Here is a 21,094-nt window from a genome sequence, read left to right on the forward strand (position 1 = left end):
ACTTATTTTATAGTATTGTCCTTAGTACAGACATGATAGCAATAGCATTATATTTTGCAATGCAAATTGTACCAAGTAGTGATTGTCTGGCTAACATGTTGGTCAGTTTTTTTTTTTTTTTTTAACCAAAAAAAAGGGGGGGGAATCTTGTTTTCACATGTTACCATGTTTTCCAAAAATGTCATAATCCCATTTGTTCTAAAAGTTTTAGTTAATTTTAATATTGGGCATTATTGGTGTCTTAAAATGTTAACTATGTTCTCTCCCTTTCTCTTTCAATACACAAAACAAAAATGCTTTTGTTGCATGTTTTTTCATTCATCAGTTCACATGTTTTGCATTTAAAAAAAAAGGACTGCATAGTATCCTCAACACACATAGTCTACAGATGTTATTGCTATTTCCTGCTTGTGACATTGATTTTGTGTGTGTGTGTGGTTTCTGATAACTAAAATTAAGTATTCAGCTTGTTGCTGCGTACTAGTTGAAAGAAAAGTCTAACTGCTAGCATGATCTTAGCGGAACCTTTTCCTTCTCCAGGCAGTTTTTAAAGGTAAAGGTTTCATTGTTGAATGTTTCTGCTTAATGTTTTACTTTATACAAGTTAAAAACAAAAATTTTTAATTGGAAAATGTAAGTTTAATTTTTTACCTGTTCAGAGTAGGAGTAGGAAGTTATGGTTTCTTAGTAGTTATTTTGTTTATTAATTATTGCAACTATATAGTCATGACATGTAGATAACTATTTTGTGCATCATGGGTAAAATTCTATGTTATCTTATTTAATAGAGGAAAAAAGACAGAAATTTGAACATACCTGAAAGAAAGACTCCTCTAAAAACTCCTCAAAATGTTCTGGAAGAATCTCGTCAGAGGTAAGTGCATCTTTTTTACTGCTCTGAATTAGCAAAAAGGTAACAAAACTAGGAAGGCTACCAGAGAACTAGGTATTGTGTAAGCGAGCTATTTTATGAAAAGCCAAAACATGCATCATTGAATTTTGTTGAGCTCTTTAAATCAGACTTCTCTAATCATTTATGATTAAAGGAATACTGATATTATATGAGTTCTAAGTCCACAAATCTTTGGTCATGGAAAGCATTTATGCTTTAGCTGTCACATAAGTCACAGTTATAGACACTGAACTCTCTAACAAGCACAAAATAAAAATTTGAATTCCTTCACTGTGCTCGTGGACTAGGATTTCATCATGAATAAATATGGCAGCTAACATTTTAAATAGCTTGTTTTTGTTGTAATAAATTTACACTATGTTAGTTTTTACTAGAATTAAAATTATACAAGAAAAGGCTAGCTGATGCATTAGTTTATGGTTTTATAGTGTTTTCTGAAGTACATGGTGTTATTTAGTGACTTTTGAAAATCCTTCATTTGTTTTAAGCAAATTATTCCTATTTCAAGCATTTTCTACCTCTTATAAGATTAACTCAGAGTTTAACAGTATTCATAGATAAACTATATGAGCAAAAATATTGGGACACTTTGAAAAATTCATATTTTTACAGATTATGAGAATTAACAGACCAATTGCTCTGTAATATTTTTCAGATAAAAGGTATACTCCAGCTTTCATTTTACAATAAAAATTGAATTCACTATTCATTTAGGGGACCAAAAACAAATTGGGAAAACAAAAATAGGTTTTTGATCATCCTTCATTGTAAATAGCTTTGAATAAGCTATAAATTTCAGAAACAAGTTTACAAACTATCTAGAATTTATTTTTACAATTTCGTGAAAGTATCTGTTATAACCACGGAGAGTTTATTGGATTTATTTCAAAAAGACAAATTTTATTTAAAGGTTTTTGGCTCATAACATGCAGGGTTTTTCGTTAAATGTTACTAAACTTTCAAAATATTTGACAGCATACAAGAGAAACATAATGATAAAATTTGAAAATTAAAGATTAAAAATTTAATGAAATATGAACGTTTAAAGCAATTATTTTTTCGCTGCACGTGCTCGAAAGATAGCAATTTATAACCTTCATAATCCAAAGCCCAAATAGATCCTGAAACTCATTAAAAAATTCTACCTCAATATCTTAAAAATTTTAAACATTATCAATGATCTAATGAACCGAATTTCAATCATTCCTGGATAGGTGACGAATCGTGGTGGATAGTTCGCAAATAATCCATTTTTATCATGGAGCACTCTGCACGATAACAGGAAAGTGTTGCCTTTTTGCAAAGGACCCCTTACCATTCGTCACCTATCCAAGAAATATTGAAATCTGGCTCATTAGCTCACTGATATTTTTTTTAATTTCGAAGATATCAAGGTGGATTTTTTTTTAATGAGTTGCAAGATCTATCTGGGCTTTGGATTATGAATATTATAAATTGCTATCTTTCACACATGCACAGTAAAAAAATAATTGCTTTAAACGTTCATATTTCATCAAATTTTCAATATTTTAATTTCAAATTTTATTATTATGTTTATCTTGTATACTGTGAAATATTCTGAAAATTTAGTAATGTGTTATGGAAAACTCGGCGTTTTATAAGCTGAAAACCTTCAACAAAAATTTGTATTTTTGAAAGAAATGTTTATATCTTCGTGGTTATAAGCGATACTTTCATGAAAATATAAAAATAAATTCTATGTAGTTCATTAACTTATTTCTGAAAATTATAGCTTATTCCCAGCTGTTTACAATGAAAGATGATCAAAAATCTTGTTTTGTGTCCTCAATTTGTTGCTGGTCACCTAAATGAATAGTAGACTTAATTTTTATTGGAATATGACAGCTGGAGTTTTTAAAAATTACAGAGCAATTGGTCTTTTGTTTCTTGAGAAATCCGTAAAAACCTGAATTTTTGAAAGTGTCCTAATACGGTCATATAGTGGATATATTTGGATTTTTTTTTTTGCCTCGTAGATAGGTGAAAATCGCAAAGATTTGATATTGTCGGTTCCAATCGTTCAATAAATTGTGACAAAATATCTTTCTTGGATTTTGTCCCTAAAGTTAGTTTACTTAAATTAGGACCAAATTATTGTAATCAAATCATTGGCAAAACTGCAGTTTTCAGGAACCATTGAAAACACTTAGTTTCAGAAATTCTCCTCTGCTGACATGTACTTTGAATTGTGCTATGATTCTCTACAATAAAATCAGGCATTCAATGTGCTTTGTTCTTCGTATTTCGTAATAAAAAACTAGATTTTTAAAAAAAATATATGATTGTTTTCTTTTATAGGCTTCACGTATCTGCTGTGCCAAAGTCTTTGCCCTGTCGGGAAGAAGAATACTCTGATATTTATACATTTGTTAAAGGATGTTTGTGTGCTCAAACTGGAGGGTAAAATATATTGACATTCATAGTCAATTTCTAGTGAATCTTTTATTTTGTGTGTAGTTTTCAAATAGAGGAGCCAAGTTCTTGTCTGTACATTGTTTCTGATAACAAGCTCAAAATAGAGGGGGGGGGGCAGACCCTTTATTTGGGCGATTAGGGAAGTCGATTCCTCCTCCTCCAGTTCTTGAAGCTTTGTAATTATGCATTGTGTTGTTTTTCTCTATAAAATGCATTGTATTGAGTGTATATGGGATCAGCTGCCCCCTCCCTCCCTATACGCCCATGCTGATAACATTTTACTATGTGTGACTCTTCTTAAACTTACCTATCTTACTTTTTTTTGTGAGAATGAGATTTTAAATTGAGACTTGATTGACTTTCTTTATTACACAAACAATTTAAAGTGACCTTGCTCTGTTATTTGAAAAAAGAGAGAAGCCAAAATTTAGATGTTGGCAATAGGAAAAGCTTTGTTAGACGAATAAATGTTGTAGACTATTTTGGAAATCTATACAATGAGACAATGATCTACCATTCCTATATCTATCCTTTATTTCTATGGTCTATTTCCATTTCTGCGGTTCTTTTATTTCTATCGCAGAAATTTTATTTTAAAGATTCTATGAGCAGCACTTCTCAAAAAATGCATACTCTGACATTTTTAGTATATATTTAACATTACTACACATTAGTCATTACTCACACATTGACATTACTATATTATATTATATACAAGTCCTATTATTAGGTGGACAGCTTTCAAGCAGCATAACAAAATCTTGGACTCATGGCTCCTGAACAACAAAACACAGCTTGCTTGTCAAAATGCTTCCAAACATAAAAGTTCCTTTCTTTTTTTCTCTCTGGGAGTTGAGGTTCCACTATCTTTATACTATTTTCTTATCTAACATTAACAAAATCCTTGTCTGTTGTTCTCCAAAAAGTCATGTTTTTGAAGAACAAGAGACAAGAATTTTGTTTTAATTTGTTTGAATTCAAGTTATTTTATTTGTTTGAATTCAACCCGGGTAGCAGAAACTGCGAGACGCGAGACGTGCGTCGCAGATTTTCGGCCGCCTGCAGATAATTTTACCGAAGAACAAAAAGAAAGAAAGAAAAAAATAATAATAAAAGAAAGAAAAAAAAAAGAAATACAACTTGGAAAAGATCGTTTGGAGATCGCTTTTTGAGCGATGGATGGTTCAGCATTTCAGCTAGAAACAAAGTCGTCATATTTGGTCATTCACAAAATCGAAGTAGAAAAGTGCAAAAGTTTTCAAAAACAAAGATGAATTGGATGTTTTATTTTTCTGCCAAGAAATGAAAATAACTTAAAATGTACAGCAAATCATTTTTTTATTTTTATTTTTTAAAATAATTTTCTTGAGGAATGAAAAGTTTTATGTTAAAATTACACCTTATCCTCATTGTTTTGGACGCAAAAGTGCTAAAGCTTCAACTAAGGTTTAGTCTCGTGAGGATTTTTATTTTGAAAATATTTTTTTGCAACAAATTCAGAAATTTATATCTTAATTTTTAGCGTAGACGCCATGTTTGGTCATTTGCAAGATGGAAATAAACGATACTATTACTTACCTAAGTTTCCAAAAACAGAATTGGATGTTTACCTCAACACAAACTATTGAAGATAACATAAAGTGTTCAATAAATCATGTTTTTTTTTTCTTTTTATAAAATATTTTTTTGAAAAATACGAATTATTATCTGCACAGTTGTGTTTGATCCTCATTGATTTGAAGGCTTTGCTATAAGATAAATATTTCGTCTAAAATGCAGTTTCCTGCAAACTTCTCATTTACTAATTTCAAAAATTTAAAAACCTATTTCAATGCAAATTTTCCATATTAAAATTAATATATCTTGAATAATTGGTTTTCATAGTGTGTAAAGCTCTATTTATTTTTATGAAAGTAGTGAAAGCTGCTGTCCCCCCCCCCCTTATTGCTTTAAAACTCAACGACAGTGGTGGCCACTAAGTTTTTCGGGTCTAGTGGCCACTGGCCAGTTGGAAAATTGTCTAAGTCTTGGCCTTCACATAGGACTTGTGTATTTTATGAAAACTTAAAATAAAACTAATAATAATGCTGCAGATTATTTTTAACTACCGAAAATAGTGTCGCAGACTGGCTACAAATTTTCTGCTACTGGGAATTCAACGAATACCCCATGAAAGTATTGAAAGATCTAGTTGACTTTTTTTCCTCATTTGGTGGCTCTTTAACAAAAAAACAGGGCTTTAGTGGTACTTTAACTTAAAAGTGGGACATTTAGTAACACATTGCGCCAGCTCTCCCGTTGAAATCAAGATGTGTGGACGCATTACAGTAAAGTCACACAAAGATATTTTGCTTCTAATGATTAAAACTAGTTTGCATTATTTCTAGACTTAAATTAGTTAGTACCTGAGCTACCAGCAATAAGTTGAGCAAGAATCTATCATTTGCTGCTGACTCATTATCAGTAAATAAAATATTTTTCATTGTTGGTAATTAGATGCTTGTCTGTATCAGCACTTTTAATTAATTATTTTTTTCCTACTTGTATAGAATAAGCATTTTATTGTTATTAAATAATTATGAGGTTTTTATGATCATCTTCAAATAATAAATGTCCACTCCAGGCCTTTTGAGACTCAGTGAATGTTCCATACTTGCCAACTGTTACCCACAATCATTGGATTTTTATTATACATCAGTCCCAATTTTTTACACATTTCAAAATCCAGTTCCATCCACCTCTGTAAAAGTCTCCTGTTTTAGTTTGCTGTGTGATTCTACCACATGGACATTACTAATTTTATGCGTACCATAATTTTATTCATTTCTTATACAGTAAAACCTCTCTAAGTCGTCACTCAATGGACCAAAAGATTTTGACCACTTATGTTTAGTGCTAAAATAAGGAAGAAAAAAAGATGCCTCACAAATACTCTGATGAATAGCTGTAGAATTCAGTGTGAAAAACAATAACTTATGTAATCAATGTCTATAAATTAGTGCAAACTTAAAAATGAATTAAAAGGGCAAAAAAAAAAAAAAATTCGTTATAGTTGGCTTGTTTTATTTTCACTTACTTATACATAAGTTAATGATTATAACAACTTATTTTAATCTACTTAAGGTACATTAAAACAATCTATCAATGTTGACTGATAAAGTTGTTGCTTACTTTTAAATAACTCTCTTCTAACATATTTCAAGCTTTAAATTCTGCATATGTTGTACCTTGAACGGATATTAAATACTGACACACTTTCTCCAGATAGAATAGCTTTTGTCTTTCTTGCTCGATGGAGTATGATTCTCTGCACTAGGCAGAGTCGCAGCAAGAAGTATGCTTTGAGTGACCAGAAGTGAGGAGCAAGATTTCAAGGAAAAATGGCTATCACAATGCATTTCAACTCAGTCCAATGCTTTTTTCTAAGATCTGATAAGAAAAGGAAATTTTTAGAAAAAATTTTTTGAATGACTAGTTAACTGGGGTAAATTAAATTTGGTAACCATTAAAGGAGGAGCATCTTACATTGCTGTGAATGTGGCCTTGTCGGGACTAAAGGAAAACAACGACTTAAACCGAGTGACCACTTAACCGGTTGGCTACTATTGAGGTTTTGCTGTATTTCATGTTCCTTAGCGGAGGACTTGCATGATCTCCATTTTGCCACAACCTTTTGGGAATTTCAATCCATTTACATCCTAGTTGAATCAAGCTAGATTATTCCTTTTTTTTAAAACTTAATTAAAGCGGTGTTGGATGGCAATTCGAATAGCAAAATGATTGAAATTAAATGGGAAAAGTTGGAAAATGTTACAAGTTACTTAAATTCAGGATTTTTTTTATTTTTTTTTTCATTACTTTTCACTTAAAATTTTGGTGATCATATCAGTTAATTTAAATGTTAAATATATTAGCTAATTAACCCTTTTCACTCATATTTTTATATCATTTTTAATTTTGTTCATTCTTAATTAAATTTGAGCAAATACTTACTTGAATGAAGTAGTAGTGGGCATAAAAAAGTTTTACTGATGCTCATATCCTAAAGTTGGCAACAATGAAGTTTTAACTTTTCCATAACTGTTGTTTTTAGATAAAGCTAGTTATTAGCATACTACTTACCAAATTATTTACTAATTTATATCTCATTTCCTAGGTGCATGTACATATCAGGTGTACCTGGAACTGGAAAAACTGCTACTGTTCATGAAGTGGTGAGAAATCTTGAGGAAGAGAAAGAAACTGGAGAAATTCCAGTGTTTTCATTTGTAGAAGTCAATGGGATGTGGATGACTGATCCTTATCAATGTTATGTACATATATTTAAGGTACAGATCACTTTCCTGTGTTTTTTTTCTGTTTCTTGAACTGTCATCATTCTTTACTAAAAAAATCACATTGTGCAAGTGCCATCCTATATCAAGTGGACAGATGATTCTCCCTTAATCGTGATCAGTCTTGCCTAACTTTGCTAATATTTTGGTCCCCAAATACTAATCTGAAGTCGTAAGTATCAACATAAGCTTCGAACTACGAATCAAGGAAGCTATGTGTTGATGTCTGTGAATTGCAAAAAATTAAAACATCTTGCATTTTCTTTTGTTTTCTTTTTTATTTTTTCTTTAGCTTGCCGAGACAACATTTTGCTCAGTAGACCTACAAAATTTGAAAGTTCACAAACTTAAACTCTTCATAAAGTAAGAGTTGAATGAATATCTTTGTGCTTAAGTACTTTTTCTTTATTGCTTTTATGTGCTTTAGTAAAATACAGTTCTTTTTAATATACCTACTACATATACTTTCAGTTTGTATTGAGTTTTATGTACAATTTTTTTTCCGCCAAGCCATTTTTAATCTTTTTTGCCCTACATTTTAAATATTTTATCGGATTATCCACAACCTGTGCCACCCAATTCCGAGGATAATCAGGAGTAGGTTTGGGCATTTTGCCGGCACAGTGGGAAACTGGAAAAAAACAAACCGGCAACATTGGCATAAAATGGCAAAAACTAGGTACATTAGCTAGACTTCAAGAACTTCAAGAAATGTACTTAAAAACAAAATTATTTTGTACATAATACAATGGAGACTTCAAATCAGAATATTAATTTCAAATTTCATTAATATGAATTTTGGTACTTAAAACTTTAAAATGTTTTTTGAGGATAGTCAATTAAAATATGTGAGACATGTGACCCAAATAGGATGCAAAATACTGAAATTGCATAATTGTGTGAACAATCACAGTTTTTTTTTTTTTTTTTTTTTTTTTTTTTTTAACTACACTTGCAAGTTAATCTATAGATTTTTGTGTCTGTACACTGTATATCCAATCATTTTAATTGGATGCACAAAATTAACAGACATGTTGAATTCATCTAGCAACCCCCCCCCCCTCCCCCCCTTTTTTTTGTCTCTGCATACAGTACTTTAATTTTTCAAAAATTATTGAATTCATTAAAAGTTCTGAAAATCACATGTCTGATAAAAACCTAATCTGCTTTGCAAATAAATTTATATACTGAAGAGGGATCCATGAAATAAAAGCTTATTTTTCAATCTCCCAATTTGGTAAAGTTAGTCATGTTGTCTTTTACAGCAATATGGTGTACTGAATATTGCTGTAAAAGACAACAACTAAGTGGGTCCAGTAATTAGACATTTATATGTAGGCACTAAAAACATGTAAACCTACAGTTGAACATTCAAGCAGCTAATAAATACTTCAAAAACAATATGACTACATTTAAAAAATGCGAAGTCAATCTGCATTTCATCATTTTTTAAATACTATTTCTTATGTTTATTTTTTTTTTATTGGAAAAAAAACCCACCAATGAACAAGATATTTTTCCCCATAAGAGATGGTTCAGTAGTTTTAATTAATAATTTAATGTTATAATTCCTTCCAACTTAATTGTACATTTTCAAACATGCTCCTCAAGTAGTGCAGCAGTAGAGCGAATTTTCTTATTTTTCAGTTGTTCATTTAAAATCTAGAAATTGATTTGGAATAGAAAGAGTTTCAAAACTTGCTTTTTGTTATGCTATATTGGAAAAACAAAATATATGTTCTGAAATAAAAATTTAAGTGAGTATGAACAAATTTAATTATTTTAAGTCATTTTATTAATTGTCATTATTCAGCTATTGGTAAGTAAAGATTGTTACATTCCTTCGAAAAAAAATAATTTCCATTTTTACTGCTGTGGCACAAAGGTATCTTTAAGGGAACGGTTTTTTCCGCGTTTTTTTTCTACCTATGGCGAAAACGTGCCTGCCCTAATCAGGAATGTACTGTATATTAGTTTGAGTGTTTGAGAAAATGTTTTTTCAAATGCATTTTCTTAGTCTCCTAAATGTAACATTTCATCCTGAACAAATATTCTTTTATGGCTGCATGTTTTTGTAATTTGTCTTTGAACTTACGCTCTACATAAAATATTCAATATGAATATGCATATTTAATTTAAGGTTGAATACTAATTACATCCATATTTTCCTCTTAATTATCGCAAAAAATTAGTTTAAGCTAAGAAGCTTTAAAAGGTGTATTGCTGCTCTTTACGCTGATTATGCAGATTAAATTAGTTTTAGTCACTTTCTGTTTTTAAAGCAAAACCATACCTAATTGTAGCTATGGAGAGTAGATTTAAAATAAGTGGTTGAACTTACTTTTGAAGATTCACTGCTTTCTCCTCCTTTTTTACCTCTTCAGTTTTATTATTTTATTGCAGTTTAACATATAAATCATATATTTATGTTGTAAATTATTATTTATAGTTTGAACTTCATGCATACTGTACTTTAACATCTGCGGAAGAAACTAGATGATTAAAATTCATTATGTATTATCTTTGATTTATTAGTTATCTTGTATTTTTCAGTCTTTGACTGGGAAAACTATTGCCCCACAGCAAGCAGCCAGTCTTCTTGAGAAACATTTTACTGAACCAGGACCTAAAAAAGATGCAGTTGTGCTACTTGTGGATGAGTTAGATCGCTTATGGACCAGGAAGCAGACTGTTATGTACAACATTTTTGATTGGCCAACAAAGAAGCATTCTAAACTTATAGTCCTTGCCATAGCCAATACCATGGATCTGCCTGAGCGTATGATGATGAACCGTATTGCTAGCAGATTGGTAATTATGTTATTTTAAACTTAGTTTGTGAAAGTTATTTTTTAAATTATCTTATTTAAATATTTTTAGTTGTGACTGAGTCGGTGGTTTCCAATCTGTGGAGCCGACCTCCCTAGGAAGGGGGATTGTAAATTAATTTGAAAGGGGCATCCAACTATTACCAACTTATCATTCTTAATACACACATACACACACAAAATCAAATCAGCCTTAGAAGTAAGAAGCAGCAATATATCATTGATACAGCGTTTGGGTTTGCGCACCCACTCTCTTAGACTATCAAAAAAAAATTTAAAGACACCAGAGTTTGAGAAAATTTGTGCTTAAAAGCAAGCCCACTCATTTCATTAACATTGTATATTTAATATTTCACTTATGCAGTATTGCAAATAACTTTTTTCCATAATTTTGTATGAGTTGTTAAATGTAGTATAATTATCAGTATTTATTTTACAGTATGCGATAAAATAAATAAATCATTGTTTTTCTAACCGATTAAATAAATTGTAAATTTATATTTATCAAAGGGAGGGGGGGGGGCAATTTCTTTAACAAAAAGAAAGGGAACAGATATAAAAGATTAGGAAATCACTGATCTAAGTACTTCTTTTTATACGAAATAATTTGTGCTCTCTATTTCATAGTAAATTTTATAGATTGTATGCTTCAATTTATATCTTCATCATAAAATACATATGCATTAAGTGTTTCTTTTTCATGTTTAGGGGCTTACTAGAAAGACTTTTCAACCTTATAACTTCAGGCAGCTTCAAGAAATTATAATGACTCGTATCCAAGAGCTGAAAGTATTTGATCCTGATGCAGTGCAGTTAGTGGCTAGAAAAGTAAACTTTGCCATTTTTGCTTCAATGTGATAATAGTTTTTATTTTAAAATTTAATTTGTTTATTTTCAAGAATAATTTTCAAGTTGTAGAAAGTGCAAATCATCTATTAATCCTTGTTTTTTCTGACATTACAGAATTGAAATTTGATAAGATTTTTGTTCTCTTAGCTGATTGAGATTTTTTCATATTTATAATGGTAAATTATGCATTTAGTCACTTCTTTAGTTGTTTAAAGTGACTTATAATGAACCTGCTAAAAGAACTTGTTGTTCAGCTGAAAGTGCTTTTGATAAATTGCTAACGTTAACAGTGTTAATAAAATATCAGAAATTTCTCTTTTATTATGCTGTAAAATTAAGTACCATGTTAAGTATTTCTTCCCCATGTAGCATTTTCTTACTGATCAAATGAATTTAAAGGTATTTAATGATAATGATGTGTTAAATTTGACGTGGGCTTGTTTGAAATTATAATTGAGCTATATTCTGTTATTTGTTACTTCATTCTAAGATGTACTATAGACATCAGAATTCAGCTATAGATTTCATGTTAAGGATAAGATTGAATTCCCATGATAATAATTTCACTAACTGGTATTGACAATGTTAATTATTTTTGCTCTTCATAATTAAATTGTGGATAATTTGATGTGGCCAACATGTTTATTTCGTAGTTTTTAAAACTGTTGTACATGAAATATATGAATACTTTTAAGGGCCTTCTTGTTTTCGGTAGAATGTAATATTTAAGCTTGTATCTCACCCAATACTAGAAGCAATATCATGAAATGATTAGCCTACTTATACCTTTTTCTTGTTTCCTGAAATTTTCAAATTTTGGCCCATTTTTTTTTATTCTGCGTATTTTTATATGTTGACCTTATGATCTATTCCGATTTAAACCACCTCCTATTTGTTTGGAAATAAATCAAGGAGTATCATTAGTTGAGGACCCTATCTTATGTTCTGATTGCCAGTGTATTATGCTAAAAACTGTCGTGTTAAAGATTACTGACTTACAATCATTGTTTCTTCTTTAGAAATTTACAATCATTGTTTCTTCTTTAGAAATTTTTACTTTTTAATCTTTGTTCAAACTAGTTGTATAATGTTAAGTTACATAACCATACTATCATATAAACTTAATAGATGGTAATCAAGTATTCATAACACTTTATCATAATGCATTTTAAGGTAGCTGCTGTATCAGGAGATGCTAGGAGAGCTTTAGATATTTGTAGATTTGCCACAGAGGTAACCAAAGTTAAAGTTTCAAAATCACCGAAGAAAGGTCAAAAAAGTCTTGTTGGAATGCAAGATGTTGATATTGCTTTGCAACAAATGTTTTCCTCACCTCTTATTTCTGCTATAAAGTAAGTTAATTTTTATACATAGTTCAATGTGAAAGGAAAATGCTCATAGAGTTCTGATTGTGCTTTGTTATTTTGCAAAATCTTTTTATTTGAATGTTAATTTCTAAAAGGTAACTTATTTTGTTGCCAGACAGTTATTTCTTTTTTTTTTTTTTCACTATTTAATATGCAAATATGAAGCTGCCATTTTAGAAAGACATCCAGAGTCAGCAGTTCTCTTTTTAGGTGCTCTGCATACACTGAAATGCATCATCAAAAATACAATAGGGTTTTAAAAAAATCATATTTTGAGTTAACGGAAAAATTTAAGTTGGTTAATTGGGATGAAATTAGTAACAGCTCAATTATTAAAGACTGTCAATACATTAACATTACACTTTGGAATTTTTTTTAAGTTGTATTTAAGGGATAATTTAATTATATTAAGGGATAATTTTTATAAGTTGTATTAAGGGCCTTGACACATTCAGACACTCATTTCTTTAGCTAAAACAAAATGGATGAAGAACACAAAATGTTGCCAGTTTTTATGTACAAGTATAACTTTAATATAATTATCAGGTTTCAAATCTCTACTTGATGATTTTGGTACATTTTTCGCTATGGGATCATGTATCCCCAGTCTCCTCTAATTTTTCAGGTTTTTGCAGAGTCAGCAATCAGTTTAAATTTCAAAATATCAACCTATTAGGATTAAGTGTTGTATGAAACAACCAGTGGGGTTAGCACGAAAAACATTCATATTCATGTATTAATTACAAAGTATTCTAAATGTAAACTGTGTAAATGTTAACAAATGTGAACAAAAGGCTGACTTGTAAGGGGTTGGTTCTACTAGTCAGCCTGTTTCCAAATTTGTATAATATTTACACAATTTGTAATTAGAATACGGCCATACAAAGCACAAAAGTGGAATCTGCAATTGAGCTCAAACTGAGATATTGCGTTTTAAAGTTTGGCTCATCCATATAATTGATTCATATGTCTTTTTTTTTTTTTTTTCAGATTTAAAAAATATATATTTTTTTCGATCAAATACACTAAAAAAAATTATTAAGTAAAATAGTAAACAGAGAACAACTTTGTTATAATAACTCAATTTTGTTCAAAAGGGGAGGCTTGACTACTTTTACTGCTGTACTTAACACGGCCGTATAGTTAACTGAAATTCAAGTTTGAGTTTTGGTTCAGCTCTAGATACCATTACGCAGTTTTGGTTTGGGATTTCTGTTGGAAAGATAAAGAAAAACCAATTTGGTTTTGATTTGGACTTAGACTGGGGTGGAAAAAATCACAACTTAAAAGCTTTCATTTTCAGACAGTAAATTTACATAGCAAGGAAGGGAAATCATACATATTTTTCTTTCAAACAATATCAATCATGTTTGAAAATCAATAGTTACTATTATTATTTCAAGTTTCAAAAACAATCTAAAATAGAAAATGTAATTCTTATGATTAGACACACCTTACCTAATATTATTAGTTGAACCACAATTTTATTTATTTCTGGTGTTTGACCAAGAAAGCTCTTAGTTATAAAACAAATAGGCTATTTTTTTCTAATTAAATTTAGCTTTATGTGTAGCAGAAAAAAGAGGATGTATGAATTGCATATATTTTTTTATGCTTAACCCTTTATATGCTGCAAGAAAAACATATATTAAGGAACCCTTTTTTTATTCATAAAAAGTTCAAATTTTCCATTTTTTTCCAATTTTTCCAGAAAAAACCCAGAAAAAAAACGGTTTTTTTTCCACCACTTCAAAATTTCCAGGAATTTTACATCTCTAGGCAAGCCACAATCTAGGCATGCTGTTTGATTACCATTTGTATGTGTGCCATGCCACATACAAACCACTCATTGAAATACACAAACAATTTTAAATTTTGATAAATTAATCTTTAAATTCATGTACATAACATGAACCTAATTTTATGACTATTTTAAAATTTGCTTCAAAAGCATGTAGTTCTTTTTTGGATACCTTGTTAACTGCTTAGTGCTACATAGCCCATTGAGGCTCTTGTATTACACCTGATGAATAGAATATATCATTAAACTGAAAGTGCCCTTAGCTTGCTTTGATTATATTATCACTTGTCACACACATACACACTGACATGCAAAGTATACAAAATAATACAATAGATCCTCAATTCATTCTTCCAGCATCATTTATTCTTCCGTATGTATTGTATAGTTTTTACTGTTCCATCACAAACACTATCCTAGATAATGTTAATTTTCCCCACTTTAATTGTTTCTGAAACTAATAGATTCCTGCATCTATCTTTCAAAATTTAAAACAGACCCTTGCACTAATTTATTTAATTATTTATTTTTTATTATTATTTTTTTTTTCTAGTTTGAACAATACTGCTTGAATTTGAAGCAGCTGCTAGTTTGTAGTGGTCTTGGAAAATAAGCTGATGAGGAAACAACTTGAGAAAAATTGCACTCCAACCCCCCCTCCTTAAATAGAAAAACTGCTCTAGAGTTAATGTGTAAAGGCTGGGAAATTCATTGGCATGACTCTTGTCAAGTATGAGGATTGCAAATTCCAATCAATAAAACAGGTCTGTGGGAAATTCCCAAGAGGCATTTTTTTTTTTTTTTTTTCAGATTTGATTCCCAAGAGGCTTTAAAAAAAAATAATGGAAATTAAAATGTCAAGTACTGAAAATTTCACAGCGTCAAAAGGATGGATTTCATAGTTCAAAGATCAGCATAGATCATTTTTTTAACAGTGCTTAAAGAGCAACTGTGAATTCCTTAACCCATTCTTTGCCCCGGCCGATACAGGATCGGCCGCGCAGTTTGTGTTAATACTGCCCCGGCCGATTCAGGCACGTATAATGCTTCAAATAATCAGGCATTATATTTTTATCTTTTCGTGGAAGCTTTGTTTCTTAGCATTCTGGCATTTGAACTCCTGATGAACAAGTGTGAAAATATTTCCTTACACATTTAACAATATTTCTATGCCTGAGTAAAGCAAATAAACAGATTTTTTTTTCTTGTTATCAAAAATCCTTCTTCTTACACAAGCAACCTTCACTAAATAGTTCAAAATCCTCAAATTTTATAATTTATTTTACACAGCATTTTTTTTTAAATTATCTTACACATCTTAATTTTGTACGAGTATGTTTTTTTTAAATTATAATGAGTTTACTACGCTTTTTATTTATTTGTATACTATTATTATTTTTTATTATTTATTTATTTTTACATCGTGATATTTTCAAACTTAAATTTTAACTTTTTATATTCCTTTCATCCTTTGATGGATTTTTAGTGATACAGTTTTGAATATTTTTAATTTCACAAACAAAAATTATGACGACCGCATTGATTATACGTAATAATTGACCATGCAAAACATAAAATATATACTACAGTACAAATGAAATTATAATATCTTGAGTTCTTTTCGCTTTACTCATACAAAACAAAACATTCCTTTTTTCCCTTTCTTTTTCAGATTTTATTTATTGTTTTAAAATAGCTCCAATGTTTTAATTGCACCTTCTTTTATGAGATTTTAAAAATAGAAATAAAATATTTGGTTTCTTTTCAATAATCAAGTTGCCTTAATTAGTAAATAATCCTATCAAACTAACTAAAATTTATCCAAATATGTTTTAAAATAAGAAAAACAATCCGACTCGATTTCAAGCAAGATTTTCTTCTTTTTTCTTCTGAAGACATGTTCTCAAATACAAGCAGTAAAACTTGCTTTGAAATTCCTTTCTGATTCAAACTGTTTTGTTGTAAGAAAATAATGTAGAAGGGTTGACTGCAAGACACCAAGGGGGACATCTCCTTAGGGAATCGGCCCAGGCAGTCTCTGTTATTCCTCTTTCAGCTGGGGGCTTTTAGTTGCATGCACAAAAGTATCCTTTGGGGAAATAGGGGATTAGCCGCAAGTTTTGATCTTTTATATTCATTTATCTTTAAAATACTTCCCACGCTTGAGCAGCTGATATCTGGACGCTCAGAAGGGATTTAAAGGTCATCGCAATTACGATAAAAGAACCGAAAAGCAAAGAGATGTCTCTATGTTTATTGGTCGTTTTGAAGGGTCACAATGTATCAAAAGGCACCGAAGAATACTTTGTATCCGCTCAGAAAATCATTCCCACAGTTAAAGCGTTTTTGTCCATTCAAATCCCTTTCTCACAGGTTGGATCGATCAGTCAATTGTTTGAAGAATATTTTGTTGAGCCCTTTTGAAAGGTAGATCATCTTACATTTAATAGTTTTGATTTCTTAAGTGTATAAAAAGAAAAGAATGATATACTGAGATAAAAGCAAAAAGAAAAATAAATCAATAAAATAATTAGTGTTACAAAAATAATTGCTTTTCGTCCTATCCTCTATTGTTTATTATTTTCCCGTTATGTACTGTGTAAATTTAATGAATATTTCAATACATATTAGCAACCTTGTATTATATTGCACTATTTAATTCAGTGCCAAAAAACTAATAAAGCGAAGCGATTTTCGAATGCAAGCTGAACAGCAAAAACAACATTAAAATCCCGAGAGCAAAATGGGGAGAAAAGCGCTATTACAACGTAGCAAAAAGCAACTCCGTTCGTTATCTGCGGCATGCGCGTTAAGGGGTTTCGGGCTGATTATGGAATGGGTTAAGATAGTTTTCCATTTTTTGTAAACTCATGTCTTCTCAAACTCTCTGGCACTAAATGCGAGGATTGTTATTTAAATTAAAGTCTAATGAGTGACTGAGTGTTACTGTGCACAAAAATAGGAAAAAACTTATTTCAATTATTCTATTCTTATTGGCCTTTTAAATTTTTCATTTGTATTGAATGAAGCAATTAATTTTTGTAAGAGCTGCTAACCTCTTTTTTTTTTTTTAATTCTTAAAATCAATTACTTTTTATTACTACATTAAGTTTTAATGTATGCAATGTTTATTGCTGGATGAAAGTGAGTTTAACATTTTGTCCTCAAACCTCAAACAAAATAAAATTTATGTGAAGCATTATGGAAAGTATTTATGTAAATTTTTAGCTTTAAGGTTTTTTTAATTTCCAAAGTTTTTCTTTTCAATGTTTTTTTTTTTAATTGCAGATCATCATCTGTAATGGCAAAGATATTTTTCCGGTGTATTTTATCAGAATTCTCAAGGACTGGTTCGGAAGAAACAACGCTTTTGAAAGTTTATCAGCAAATGACTGCTACTTGTAGGTTTGAAGGTAAAGTAATTTTCTTTTAGTCCAAATATAAGAAAGTGTCATGGAAATAGTATGCTACAATTAAAAGAACATCTTGCAAATTTCAAATCAGTAGTGAATGAGTTTAAAATAAATTGAAGACAATGATACTCAACCGTTTTCTTCCTCAAGGGCGGATACAAAGGGAGGGTTATGGAGGTCGTAACCCCCCCCCCCCCTTCCCCAAACTATCGACAATAGTATCCGTCCACATCATGCTCAAACACTTAATGAATAAAATGTAAACCATTTCTGTTTCCTTTGCAGTTCATTAATTATTTTGAAAAATAAATATTTGAAATACTATATTTTTCCATTGCTTATGAAGTTAATTTGTAAGGTTTATGCCCTATTGGAAGCATCATTCTTGGCCAATTTGGCCCCTTTTCACTGACACGTTAGCAGTTTCAGATGTTTTTCGTACCCAAAACCAGTTCCTGTACAAAAATAAGTGCATAATAACTACTTGTGTTTTTTTGACTGTTTCAATGAACACAAGAACTTTATATGTGGTCAACAGTTGTAAGAGCAACTGTTCTAGATCTTTTTTTTTTTTTTCGTCAAATGTTGGCTCTTATTAGGAAAACCAAACTTGGAAAAACATATCTTCTGAGCTGAGTTCTAAAGAATAAAAATCTCCAATACTTTGCTGAAAATTTGATGCTTGAATTGATATTGTGAATATGATGGTTTATAACATTAACTATTTTAAGGGCTATTGCATACTTGCAATGTATACATGATCAGTTAATTAGATTACATTGAAAAAATGCAGGAAAAGTTTTTAATATTGCTTAATATTAGTTTCTGTTGTAAATCCATTTTTCTCCCTTCTGTTTTAAGGTTTAACAGCCCCTACCTCTTCTGAAGTATCCAGCATCTGTGGCCAGCTTGCTGCATCTCATCTAATTTTAGTGGACAATTTTCGCAATGATCTTCACTTAAAAATTCGTCTGAATGTTAGTTCTGATGATGTTAATTATGCATTAACAGGAAGATGATAAAGAAAAATTTTAAATAATCATCAATAAAGTATCCAGAAGATACTTGTCCAACATTTTTAGGAATAACTTGAAGCATAATTTATGAGCACTTGTTTTTAAACATGAAACATTTATGAGCTTTTAAAACCAAAATTGAGGTTATAAATTGCTAATTGTCTAAACCTGATGCTGGCCTCAAAGGTGTATGGCATTTATGCATGAAAGTTGTACTTCGAGTGCTTTTTTATAAATTGAGTGATATTTTTGACGATTAAATGAGTATTTCTATATTCTACCAGTGATACAATCATACAAATGCTGTTTATATGCTTTTAAGAATTGTTTTGCATGTCAAAATAAAATCAGTTTTTAGCCTTTTTGCATTTTGTATTTTTAATGCCTTGCATATTTGTTATTCAGGAGGGTTTATTTGCTAAACGTTTACAGTGCTGTAGTGAGGAGAAGTAATATTGAAGATAAACAAATCAATGCAATACTGTTGCCTTTGTGGTGTTGAGGGAAGTGAAAACGCTCTACTTTGAATGGCTTTTTAGTAAGACAAAAATGTCTCGACTTCTGCAATTTCTTTCTGAAATTGTATTAAAAATCCTTAATTAAAGTCATAATTTTAAAAAATGGCATCCTTTGAGGGAAAAGTGAACTTTCTTTTGTGTAAATGTCTTGTATGTTAGAATGGCTGAAGTGCAATCAAATTTTAAAGAAATAGAAAACTCGGCAAACTTGTTTTCGTTTGGGAGAAAAGAAAGGAATTGCAAATAACCTAAGTGTCACAAATGTTGGTGGAAAAAAATACCTTTTTTGTTTACCACCACTAAGTTCTCATTTGACAGATTATTTATTTATTTAAAAAATATTGCACACTACAGAAAAAATCCACTTACAGTGTTAAATAACATAAGAATAACAATTCTTACAAATTATACATTTAAAATATTAAAACATTATAAAATGACATGTTGAAAATATCTAAATCGCGACAATGAATCTTAAAAAGTTTGTAAAATTTTTAAAAGACAAAAATTATCAACGTAGTTGCATTTGGTTAAAATGTTTTTAAAACATGAATGACTCCTAAGATTCTTATTTGAGATAGCAAATTGGATGGAATCAACTATATCATAGCAGTCAACTAAATTATTTAGTACCTTATTGAAAAAAGAAGACAAAAAATTTCACAGCATGGCTGGTAACATAACTATTATACAAATAAGAGTAAGAATAAATCAATAGTGATTATCAATTCTGTGACCCAAGTAATAAATAAATTTGGATTGAATCTGCTCGAGAATTTAAGCTTTATTATTGTAGTATGGATCCCAAATAAGACTACGGTTCTTGAGGTTGGAGCAGCCAGTAATTGCATTTTAAGCAATTACTCATTAGAAAAATCCCTAGTCTTACGTTAAAAAAAATGATGTTGTTAATGTGTTGTGTAAAATTAGCTTAGTACTAAAAGTGATGTTCAAATCTGTAATAAAGTCAAAACCGGCATATATATTGTTGTATGAAGTATGAAACTCCAATAAGACCAGTTAAGTTCACCTCCGTTGTAAGCTGAACGTTTTTGTCAGATCCATAATTACTCCTATATCATACCTATATCACACACTGGTATGCAAAAATTAAGGCCGAGACAGTTTTTTCAATATAACTTTTTACAAAAGCTTTCCAAATCAACACATTTAATACCGTAAGATCCTCAATACGTAAGGACATGTGTAATGTAAGCAACACTTACTAAAAGAGAAATCAGAGGGATAAAAAGAAGCTTTATTGAAAAAGTAGCATGGAGCGCAATGCGACTGAAAGCCAAAACATCCCTGTGATGGGTGTCCAACATTCGGAAAGAAACATTCGGTCTTTAGTAGGGGATATGATCTCCCCCGACTGCTAGGCAGGTTTCACAGCGTCTGGCCATGCTGAGAATGAGGGTGTCAATGAGTTGTTGAGGCATTGCTGCCCATTCGTCTTGCAGCGCCAATCGAAGCTCCCGAATCGTTACTGGTAGTAAAGTACGAGCTGCCAAGCGTCTACCTAGAAAATCCCATACATGCTCGATTGGATTGAGATCCGGAGATCACGCTGGCCAATCCATACGTTCAATATCCTCACTCTTTAAAAGCTGTTCGGC

General features: G+C 30.5%; 1 protein-coding gene across 1 annotated transcript in view; it reads left to right on the plus strand.

Annotated features, from left to right (window-relative positions):
• LOC129228666 (origin recognition complex subunit 1-like) overlaps positions 1-19,173 on the plus strand; it is a 33,409-nt gene extending 14,236 nt beyond the window's left edge. Inside the window, exons 5-12 of the mRNA XM_054863349.1 lie at positions 789-874; positions 3,233-3,334; positions 7,506-7,677; positions 10,237-10,494; positions 11,220-11,339; positions 12,534-12,712; positions 17,817-17,941; positions 18,803-19,173. Of these exons, the coding sequence (XP_054719324.1) occupies positions 789-874; positions 3,233-3,334; positions 7,506-7,677; positions 10,237-10,494; positions 11,220-11,339; positions 12,534-12,712; positions 17,817-17,941; positions 18,803-18,960 (1,200 nt within the window). The 3' untranslated portion in view covers positions 18,961-19,173. The remainder of the gene's footprint in view (positions 1-788; positions 875-3,232; positions 3,335-7,505; positions 7,678-10,236; positions 10,495-11,219; positions 11,340-12,533; positions 12,713-17,816; positions 17,942-18,802) is intronic.
• The last annotated feature ends 1,921 nt before the right edge of the window (positions 19,174-21,094 follow it).

The sequence above is a fragment of the Uloborus diversus genome, chromosome 8, assembly GCF_026930045.1.
Source record: "Uloborus diversus isolate 005 chromosome 8, Udiv.v.3.1, whole genome shotgun sequence".
NCBI classification, from domain to species: domain Eukaryota; kingdom Metazoa; phylum Arthropoda; class Arachnida; order Araneae; family Uloboridae; genus Uloborus; species Uloborus diversus.